Here is a 12,237-nt window from a genome sequence, read left to right as displayed (position 1 = left end):
TTTTTCCTAATAATAGAGAAAATACCTGTGCCTTTTTATTCATTCTTCAGAACTTCTGTATTAGATTGATTCTAACCTCAAAGGATAATTTGTTCTATTTTTGATATCTTTGTATGAATAAAGAAAAGCAACCCAAGAGAGCTCACTAGGTGACTAAGTCATCCATTGTTAGAATGCACCACTTATTTCTTGCTTCTGAATTACTAACAAGTATAGATAGAATGACACATTCTCATGCTCAATATGAATGACACATTCTCATTCTGCCCATAGCTAACTTCCTACACCACAGTTTTTTCATAGCATTTGTCATTTCTGAATTTCTCAAAGTATATATTAGAGGATTCAGCATGGGAGTGATAACAGTATAAGCCACACTTATGAATTTATCAACAGATAAGTGGGAAACAGGTCTAACATACATAAAAATGCAGGGAACAAAAAAGAGAACAACCACCATGATGTGGGAACCACAGGTAGACAGGGCTTTGCGCCTCCCTTCCTGACTGTGAGTTTTAAGGGAACTTAGGATGACTCCATAGGATGTTAGTAAACAAACAAAGACGACCGTACAGATTGCTCCACCATTGGCAATCACGGTGAGTCCTAAGACATACGTGTCAGTGCAGGCAAGTTCTAATAGTGGGTACATGTCACACATGAAGTGGTCCATGACATTGGGGCCACAAAAGGGCAGGTTGTACACAAAGAGAAGTTGGACCAGAGAATGAACAAAACCTCCAGCTGAGGACACTACCAACAGCAGGATGCAAACCTGTCTATTCATGATGGTTATGTAGTGCAGTGGTTTACAGATGGCCACATAGCGATCATAGGCCATGGCCACCAGAAGGAAGACCTCAGCACCTCCAAAAAGGTGTTCCAGAAAGAGCTGTCCCATGCAAGCTGAGAAGGAAATTGTCTTTTGACCACAGAGTAGGTCTATGATCAATTTGGATGAAATGGCAGTTGAATATGATGCATCCATGAGTGACAGATAGACAAGGAAGAGGTACATGGGGGAGCCCAGAGAGGGGCTGGCAAGAACAGTCACCACAATGAGCAGGTTGCCCACCATTGTCACAATATAAATGAGTGAAAATATGACAAATAATGCTTTTTGGCCCCCAGGATCCTGAGTGAGGCCCAGGAAGACAAATTCTGTCACATTGCTCCTAAGTCCCATTTAGTCTTCTCTAAAGCCTGTTTCCAGAATAGGAGGTCAGGAGAAGGGACCTGTAATGAAATGATGAACACACTATGAATACATCCATTTTATCTTGCTGTACCTATTCATTATTTTATCTTCTACAGGGGTTGACACACAATAAAGTTTTGCTGAACACCTATGAGTTCTTCTTCTTAATAGTGTACTGTACCTTCCTTTGACAATTCTGTTTCTCCTGAGGTGATCTTGTTTTGGCTACAAGGAAGAGGTTTGCCCCCTAAATCTTAGTAGATTGTCAAAAGAGAAAGTATCAAATGGCCCACAGCCAGTCATATCTTTAATAGAGCCTTATTTAAACTGTCAATCCTGGACACTCAAGTCAGCAGTGACTTACTCTCTGGTGGTTCTAAAACAAAACCTCTCTGGATAAAAATGGCATGATGTCAGAGCTCTTAGTTGGTAATATTCATGGTGAGAACCTTTATACTATAATTAATGAAGTACCAAAAACAATGCCTCTTTTGCACTAACTCAATACTACGATAAGTTGCTATTAAGTATTCAGACCTTTATGTCTCAAGGATATTCAGTCTGCGTGGATTCTCAATAAGTTTCCACAGACAGGACTTTATCCAACCATGACATAATTATCACATTGTTCTGTAATGCAATTACTAAGTTAGACTCTGTGATTTTCAGAAACTTTTCTGCTTCTTTTTTTAGTATTATCAGCTTTTTAACAAGTTGTAATTCTCTCCATGTATTTTGACTATTCTACAACCCTAAACACAGAGACAGTATTTAGATTTCAAATATTTTTGAAATTCACTGACTGCTAACTATGATGATCTCTTACATTATGAGCAGGTATTATTTTTTTCATAATTCTAGGGAAGACCCAGGTATTGAAGAAGAAGAACACAGGCACAGAAAACAGAGGTAGAAGACAATGAGACATGATTGTATTCATAATTCTTCCAAGGTACTGAGAGTGCTCAGAAATGGAGCATTGGTGCCCAGGTTCCAAAAATCTGCATACTCAAAGCAAGAGCCCAACATCAGTGCCAAAAGGCATGGGGTTGAGTCATTTCTAAGTGTAATTGCATCTCTGTCTCACTTTGCTTTTTGGAAGATAAAGGGCTGGAAGTAGACAATCTCAGAAACCTTGTCCAGTCAGTCTTACCTTCCATGGGACTCTTTGTGCAACCCTATCTTACATTCTATTCTACTGACTTTTTAAATATTTTTATAACAAAATAGAAAAATCCAAGCCTATAACTGTTCATTAAAAAGGCTACCCAGTAGTAAGTGGCATTTTATCATTACATAAACCAAATACTAATTATGAGTTACTTTATTCAGTTTATACTTATTTAATACCCAAAACACCCTTTCAGAGAGAGTGAAGCACAGTGACGAATCACATGGACTCTGGAGACACATTGCCTTGTGTTGAAATCCTAGACTCACAACTTACTACTATGTGACCTTGGGCAACCTAATAAACCTTCCTGTGCCTCAGCTTCATCCCTTTTACAGTGAAGATACCAATAGAGCCTGCCTCTGGGGTTGTTGTTTTATTACAAGTAAATACCTAGAATACTGGCTGGTCCCCAGTAAAGTTTCAATAAACAATAGCTATCATTAATGTTCTCAAACGCTTCACTGTCAACATGTGTCCCAAGGAGTCATCTGGATCTTTGTCGATGTGGTAAGAATTATAGATATAGGCCAAGAATAAAAAATATAATACTATATGAACCTCTATTTACGCATAGGTTAAGATTGTATATCTCAGGAATTATCCATTTGATTACATACGAGAAGTAGTACTCACCCGTGATGGAATGTATACAGACTAGAAGCAAGCAGAATAACAGGGGAAAAAGTTGGAGCCATACATCATAGGAAGAACTGAATAGTATAAAATGAAAGAAAGCGGGATCAAATTCACTAGGTAGAATCAGTTGTCTTTTAAAAAGTCTTCTTCAAAAAAACTTTTTTTCTTGCGGAAATGTTAGGAGCCTTCTGCTAGGAATTCCCTCTTAAGACTTCCAGGATTTACTTAGGAGACGTCTTCAAATGCGGTAAGAAATAAACACAAAGGACAGCTTAACTCAAAAAAAGCAAAGATAATTATTTAAAAATTTATTCCTCAGATTCCCCTACAACTTATAGTGAAGGACAAAATTAAATAAGAGAGAAGAATTATACAGCTACAGATACAGACCTAAATTTTTGCTTATTTTTTTTCAGAGGAAAGTTACAAAATCATTTAAGTTCAAAGACAGACAAGCTGATTCCATTCCCATAGATTTGGAAGGCAGGGGAGAGGGAGGATGTGCTGAAAGGTAGACCTTTCCTTACAAGCCAGCTGTGAGGACCACTCTACCTGCCTCATTCACGTTGCTGCTTCCAGTGTATTCAGAAGCTCTACCATTCTTGAAGCTGTAGGCTGATAAAGGCACACCTATTGAAGAACGTGAGGATATAATGTGGTCTATATCCAGTTCTTTTTTTCTCACTCCTGACTTTATGCAGGATCTATTTAGTTCCATTATTCTTATTAATCATCAAAGTTATATTTCTCCAGAATAAATCTCCTACTAGCCAGTTAAATTATTTAGATGTAGAAACTGGGTATATAATGTATTCTCTGTTGTTTAAGTCATCAAAGATCCAATAGTATAAAACCAGACAGATAGTGTTATTAGACTTTTAATTTAAACTAAGTTAACCCTTCTCTATTAAGAAACATAATTTAACATAATTTCTTCAGACTATGGTTTTTTAAAAAGATAAATTATAATTCCATAGTAACAAATATACCCTCTAAAGTACTTTAAAATTACAGTTTTATGACTCTATAAGTAATAATAAACAAGGCAGTTCTCTGAACACAGGTTTCTTTCAAATATGTACTAATATGCACTGCTGATTATGCATACACTGATTTTTCATTAAGTTTATTGGGATAGTATTAGTTAGTAAGCTCATATAGGTTTCAAGTGTACATTTCTATGATACATCATCTTTATACTGCATTGTGTGCCCACTACCCAAAGTGAAATCATCTTTCATCACCACAGATTTGACCCATCAAACCTTCACTACTAAAACCTACATTTCCTCTGATGGCCACCAACTTTTTTCTGTGTCTACAAATTTAGGTTTTTAAAATGTTCACAGATATTGAGCTTCCATATCAGAAACAAAATCTCACATGGAAAATGTGGTTGGTAATATTGTAATAACTATGCAAGGGGCAGGGTGGGTACTTTAAGTATCAAGGGGAACACACTGTGGAGTATATGATTCTGTGGCCACTATGCTGTAGCCCTGAAAGTAGTACAAAATATTGAATGTAAAGTATAATTTTAAAATTTCAAAATAAAAAAATAAAAAATCTTACATTCAACTTCCAAAATAAAATAGCACTTTATTTCTCCCTACTTTAACACATTCACTCTGTTACAATTTTAAATTATCTCATTAATTTTATACTAAGTTTGGGGAATGACATGAGATATATGCATCACTATGTTCATTGCAGCCTTATACATGGTGACCAAGACATGAAAACAACCAAAGTGTTCCTCAGTAGGTGACTGGATAAAAGAGATGACGCACATACAAACAATACTACTCCATCATGAGAAAAGATGAAACCCTGCCATTGCAACAATGTGGATGGACCAGGAGATTCTACAAAGTAAAACAAGTCAGACAGGAAAAGTGAAGGAGTATATGATATCACTCATCTCTGGGAAAGAAAGCTGAAAGCAACACATTAACAAAGAAGAAAAACAAACAAAAACTCATAGACAGAGAAAACAGTATGGTGGTTAACCGAGAAGGATGGGGAGAGGGTAGTAAAGGGCAAAGGGGGTGATATATATAGTGACAGAAAAAGATCTGACTTTGGGTGGTGAACACAAAATGCAATATACAGATGATGTATCATAAATTCTCTGACTCAAAGGTCTTCAATAATTGTCCATTTGTCCTTTATAATAATTAAGGTGTGGGGAGGAAATGGGAGGGAGGTGGGGAGCACTGGGAGGGGCAGGGCAGGGTATATAAAACAGAAAACAGTACTTGAATAAGAATTAAATTTTAAAAAATTGAAAAAAAATTGAATCTAAAAAACAAACTAAGCAAAGAAGCAAAACAGAATCATGAATATGGAGATCATTTGGAGGGTTATCAGCTGGGAGGGGGGAGGGGAGGAATGGCGGAAAATATGCAAAGATTAAGAAGTAGAAATCCGTAGGTACAGAATAGATAGGGGGATGTTAAGAACAGTATAAGAAATGGAGTAGCCAAGACCTTATATGCATGACCCATGGACATGAACTAAGGCGGACATTGCTGGAGGGAATGGGAATACTGGATGAAGGGGGGCAAAAATGAATAACTGGGGTAACTGTAATAGCATAATCAATAAAATGTATTTTAAAATATAAAAAAAATCTTAGAATAATTAGAAATGTTAATTTACCACTAAAATATAATACCCTATGAACCAAGACCATGAACCAAGACCATGAACCCATTAGTTTATCTGGAATGCTTTGAAAGCTTCTCTCTGTGTTATTCAACAAAACAAACAAAAAATATCTATCAGAGTATAGTGCTAGACAACAAACATATTTTCTATATTCTGGTTCATTTCCTTAATTTGCTAACATAATTTTCTTAATTCAGATTTTTTCCCAATAAAAATACATAAAATTAGGACATCAGAACATTTAAATATGTTGTATAAATTTTGGTACTTCTAACAACTCACCTCAGGTCAGATCCTTAGTCTTTAAACTCAGAGCTTCTTTCATTGGCAGTGACTGTGGGTACCTCATGTATCTATGTGTGACCACAAAACACTGAGTAATGGATAGTGATCAGTAAATGTGGAAATAGTTTCATGCAGCTGCCCTTCCCATGTTTCCACACAGACTCCCCATCACCTCAGGCTTTCACACAAGGGTTGCAGTATCCAACACAGATATCTAGCATATAAAGACACTTTAATAAAACACAAATACATACTTGTAAAATACTTGAACACTCTCACCTGCTAGGAAAATTGCTTCAGAGAAAAACAACGATGCTCTGTTCTCATGGCTATGTAAAAACTGGATGTATTTATGGAAATTAACTTGGCCAAATCTATTATTTGCCAATACAAAAACCCCAGAAATTTTACAACACTGAAAGTAGTTACTTCAATGTACTTCTCCTCAGCCAGTTGTGGTGAGGTAAACAAAAACTACTTCTCTACAAGGTCCTAGGAAAGCATTCATGTCTCTGACCATTACTCTCTAGCTAACAAGACAACTGCTGGGATTTATCTTCTTCAATTAGCCTTTGACTGGGCGTTCTACCAGGTAGTAGAACTCTTCTGCCTTTCAGTCACTCAAAGAGCACATCCCTAAAGACCCCTTTTTTCTAATTAAAAGTATGTCTGTTTCTCTACCCAACTTCATCCCAGAAAATTGGGACCTTACACATGTTTCTACAAGCAATGAGAGATATCTATCCTGAGGAAAATATACAAGAAAATATCTGAAGGATCAGAGACCACTTGAAGATAAACATCAGCTTAGGCAGAAAGTTGAGTTTCCAGAAATCTCTCAGGTATTTCTATCAGGAAAATAATTCTTTCACATTTATGAGCAGGCCCAGCCTCTCTGGCTTTACACATTGCATTTGTTTTAAAGAAAAGAGAGTGTAAGGTCATTATAGATTACTTTATTAAAATATTTGGAACAAATTCAAATGAAGTAATGACAGTTCTTTCCCCTACAACAATCCTCAGAGAAAAAGACTTGGGTCTTGCCAAGAAAGAATAACACACAGATAATTACATGAAAAGCCTTTGCTTTGAAAAGAAACAATTAAATAAAGTGAATAAAAATTTACAGGTTTCATTTTAGGAAATCTTTAGGTAAGGTAAACATTATTTAAACTCAAATGAAGGGAAAACCAGTCTAGGGTCTCTTTACCAGCACATACCTAGAAAAGAAGGTCCTTATTGCCAGGAGTGTCTAACTTGCTGTTCACAGGCAAGGTACAGCCCAGGATGGCTATGAATAAACCCCAACACAAAATTATAAATTTACTTAGAACCTTTTTCTTGCTCATAAGTTTGCATGAGTATTTGTGTATTTAATGTATGACCCAAGACAATTCTTCTTCCAGTGTGACCCAGAGATGCCAAATTGTGCATAGCCCTGCTAGATGTAGAGGCCCAGAGCTCAGAGGTAGAGAAATGGGGGCTTGTGGACTTATTGAAATTGACCTTTCAACTACTGAATGGGCAAGTAATCACAGTTGCTTAGTTCTGAAGGCCTGAATACATATCAGCAGAATTATAATGGCTTCTCGTCCATTAATTTCGTTCTTTCTTTTCAGCCTACTATGAAGTGAGTTACTTTCTACAAGACGGCAATTCTTTTCCAACAAGAGCCTGCCTCTATATCAAGTCTTTGATGCCTTCCACTGTAATTTCCCTAGGATGGTTTCCTATGGGCTCCACTGAAAATCTCCACTTCCAGATATATTGTCATAAGGGCCTTAGATTAAAAGCCATTAAATACCTCTGGGTACCAGCTGAAGATTTGAACTATGTGTTAAGCTCACCAAAAGATGGCGGTTTCCAGCTTAGCAAAGAAATGGATGAAACCTAGCAAACCCAAGTATTGTACATACTACTTCTAAGATTGAAAGGGTTCATGTAAGCACTGTTTTCTTGAGTTTAAGTGGCATAAGATGGAAAACATATCCTTATTGAAAAAAAAACTATCTGGTATGATAAGGTTACTCTGGACTAAATTAGTACTCAGAACTTGAGAACAAATATATACATAAGTTCAATTTTCCACATTCTTCCAGCTGAATGAAAAGAACTACTAATGGTTTCTGTTTATCTGAATGATAGATGTTTGCTAGATCTGACCATGATTACATTAGTGGAGAATGTCAATTTATATACCCCAATAAGAATGATACACTGGAAACATTAACAGATACAGATATCGCCTCAAAACACAAAATATTCCATAGGAATTCTCTATAAGCCATATCTATTGTCATGCTTGGAAAGGAAATTTAGATATGAACATACTCTAAATTAGTTAAGTAGTTACATTGATGACATAAGAGTTTCTTAAAGAAAGAAGTTTGGGACAATGTGGGAGCTAGGGTAAACATTTTTAGTCAACTACGATGGTTCAGTCAAGCCAAAACACCAAGTCTACACCAATCTGGAAAATATATGGAAATAATATGGTCCATGACCATTACAGAATTCTAAAAATTCTACAGAATTCTACCTAATTCTTTACTATTTCTCTTGCATCCAAGTATATAAGAAAAAAGAGAGAACACTTACTCCAGGGGACTTAAATGGGAAGTTATTCATGCATTGCTACTGGGACCCAATCCTGCTAGTGCTCAGAAGTTCTCAGAAGGGTCCACTATATGAAAATTTGAAGCCTGGTGACTTTGGCAGAAGCCTAATCCCAACATCCTGTTTTGAAAACTTGAATTGGAGACTCAGTAATTCCCTGATGCAGTGATCACATGCAGCTCATTGGGAAGAAAACTACTGGAGGTCATTGGATTTTCATATAGACACAATTTAATAGCATCACAAGTGCCCTTTATGTCATAGGTGATGTCATAACTTCATTCCCAAAAGCATGAAGTGGCATAATAAAGCTCTCTAATGAAATGGAAACAGTTCATATAGAAATATGTTATGGAAGAACTTAATGAAGGAAAGATTTTTTAAATCAATAAAATAGAAACAAAGAAAACCAAAACAGGAGACACTTGGTACCTTTAGAGAAAAGAGAGAAAAGCCAAATTATTAATATCATAAATACAAGCAGATGAACACCACACAGATCCCTCATACAGGGAAAGGGGGCAAAAACATGGCAACAAAAGACTTGACTTTAGTGCTGATTGGTGTGTCTCAGTGGGTTGAGTGTCATTCAACAAAATGAAAGTTCACCAATTCTATTCTCAGTCAGAGCACATGCCTGGGATGAGGAAAAGGTCCCAGGTTGGGGATGTATAGGAGGCAACTAATTGATATTGCTCTCTCTCTCCTTCTACTTCCCTTCCTTTTCATCTCTAAAAATAAATAAATAAAGTCTATATTTAAAAAAGAAAATTTGACTTTGGGTAGTGAACACACAAAGGAATATACAGAACATATATGATAGAAATGTACACTTGAAACCTATATAATCTTACTAAACAATGTCACCCCAATAAATTTAATTTTTAAAAAAGGAAACAAAATATGGAAAAATAAAATAAAATTAAGATCCTCAAACTCAATTCATTCTGTAGAAAGGAGACTGGAACCATTTCCCCATTATCTCAAGAACACAACAAACACAATTATAAACTACTGTAGGCTATGGATGAAAATAAAATCTTCCATCTCCCAGCCAAGATGGAGGCATAGGTGGAAATAGTGTACCTCCTCACACAACCAAATTTAAGCACAACGGAAATTTAGAAACAAGAACACAACCAAAACACACAAAAAATTGAAGTGTACGGAACTCCAATAACAAGAAACCATTCATCCAGACCGATAAGAGGGGCAGAGTCAGTGGCTGATGGAGAGGGGTTGCAGCAGGAAACAGGGGTGGCTGCTGGACAAACCAGGCATGCAGGTGGTGGGTCACAGATCCCATGCAAGGGGTGCCAATGGGCAGACCCAGTGAGGGTGCACAGCAGCTGGCTGTCACATTCACACGAAGATAAACCAGGCAAAAAAAGCAGTGAGGCACACTGCACAACCCAGGGCCCCAGTGAAGAAAAATGAAGTCTAAAAGCACCAATTGGAAAAACTTTCAGGTGCTGAGGTGCCAGAAGAGGCTCCCAGCCTCACAGGAGAGTTCATTGGAGAGACCCAGAGGGTCCTAGAACATACACAAGCCCACACCCCCCAGAAACAGCACCAGAAGGGCCAAATTTGCTTGTGGGAAGAAGCACGAAAGACCAAAATCTTAGAGAGAGAATAACAAATGTCATTGCTCCTTCCCTGACCCCACCCCCAGTCACGACCCAGCTACTGGGTTGACCTGCCCTGGTGAACACATAAGCCTATGCCCCTCATATGTAACAAGCATAAACAAACAAAAACATTATGGCTCAAGCAGAAGAACAGTTTGAAGCCCAAGACCCAATACTTCTAAGAAACAAAGAGATAGCCAACCTATCACATGCACAGTACAAAACACTGGTGATCAGGATGCTCACACAACTGGGTGATTTCACTCACATATAGATGCAAAAATGAAGGCTATGCTAAGTGAAATGAAGCAAAATACAGAGGGAACCAATAGTGATGGAAGCAAAACTGGGAATAAAATCAATGGAGTGGACCAGAAGGAAGAAAGAAACAACCAAATAGAAAATAATGAAGAAACGAGAATTCAAAAAAATGAAGAGAGGCTCAGGAACCTCCAGGACATCTTTAAATGTTCCAACATCTGAATAATAGGGGTACTAGAAGGGCCAGAGGAAGAGCAACAAGTGGAAAACTTATTTGAACAATAAATAAATGAGAACTTCCCCAATCTGGCAAAGGAAATAGACTTCCAGGAAGTCCAGGAAGCTCAGAGAGTCCCAAAGAAGTTGGACCCAAGGAGGAACACACCAAGGCACATCATAATTACATTGTCCAACATTAAAATGAAGGGGAAAATTCTAGAAGCAGCAAAAGATAATAGGACAAGTCACCTACAAAGGAGTTCCCATCAGACTGTCAGCTGATTTCTCAAAAGAGATATTACAGGAAAGTGGAGCTGGAAAGAAATATTCCAAGTCATGAAATCCAAAGACCTATATCCAAGGTTGCTCTATCCAGCAAAGCTTTCATTTAAATTGGAAGGACAGAAAAAGTGCTTGTCAGATGAGATCAAATTCAGGCAGTTCATCATCACCAAGCCCTTATTAGATGAAATGTTAAAGGAACTTATCTAAGAAAAAGAAGATAAGAATATGAACAGTGAAAGGAGAGAAAACTCACAGTTATTAACAACCACACCTAAAACTAAGCAGACAACTAGAACAGGAACAGAACCACAGAAATGGAGATCACATAGAGGGTTAGCAACAGGGGAGTGGAGTGAGAAGAAGGGTGAAGGTACTAAGAATAAATAGCATAGACGGTAGGGAGAAAATAGACAGGGGAGGGCAAGGACAATGTGGGAAATGTAGAAGCTAAAAAAGTTGTGCCACATGCACATGGACTAAAGGGGGGATGAGGGAGAGGAAGTGTGCAGCATGGAGGGGAATGAAGGGGGGAAATGGGACAACTGTAATGGCATAATCAATAAAATATATTTTGGAAAAGAAAAAATTTTCCATATGAAGTTAAAAATAAAACTTAAATAGAAATAAAATTAAAAGAATAATCAATTGTACTTATGAAAAATGTTAACTCAGTGAATTGGATAACTTAGATGAAATGGATCAAGTATGAGGAAAACACAACCAGCTGAAATAACTCACAGTAATTGATAGGCTAATGAATCTTCTATCTCCTAAGAAATAAACCATCCTTTTTTTGTAGACATGATTGTGTCATAGGAAACACTAAGGAACGTTTAGAGATTACTAGAAATGGTAAACGAATATTCAATTTCACTTTTGTATATTAACATCCACAACAACTGAAAATAACAACCATTTTGGAGATGGCAGCCATTGGCCGGCTTGTAAAGACCTCTGAGACAAGGCTGCCTCAGCGGTCTGGGCCCAGGGGCTTCTGCCTGAGCCCCAGGACAGGGGCGTCTGCCACAGAGGACTCATGGGGAGCCCAGCACCTGTGAGTGAAGACAAAAGCAGCAGCAGCAGGGCTGGCTGCCCGCCAGTAACACCTCGGAGCCGCCGCTGCTGCCTCCTTAGGGGTGTAGAGGCTTCCGTCCGTGGCCAGTGCATGGAGGACTCATAGGGAGCCCAGCACCCAGAGGAGCATTGGGCCAGCTGCGGGGTCCTTGAAAGAGCTGGCTCCCTCCCTCACCATCTAGGTGGGGCTG

At 37.8% G+C, this 12,237-nt stretch overlaps 1 protein-coding gene across 1 annotated transcript; it reads right to left on the bottom strand.

The window, feature by feature from the left end:
• Positions 1-231: 231 nt before the first annotated feature.
• LOC118991438 (olfactory receptor 4A16-like) lies at positions 232-1,186 on the bottom strand. The gene has a single exon (XM_037052654.1). It carries the CDS (start codon positions 1,184-1,186, stop codon positions 239-241), a length of 948 nt encoding a protein of 315 aa, XP_036908549.1. The 3' UTR covers positions 232-238.
• Between the last annotated feature and the right edge of the window lie 11,051 nt (positions 1,187-12,237).

The sequence above is a fragment of the Sturnira hondurensis genome, unplaced genomic scaffold (genome assembly GCF_014824575.4).
Source record: "Sturnira hondurensis isolate 20B ecotype Veracruz unplaced genomic scaffold, ASM1482457v3 Scaffold0007521, whole genome shotgun sequence".
NCBI classification, from domain to species: Eukaryota; Metazoa; Chordata; class Mammalia; order Chiroptera; family Phyllostomidae; genus Sturnira; species Sturnira hondurensis.
Note: the sequence above shows the minus strand (reverse complement) of the source record. Positions and strands in the feature narration are given on the sequence as shown.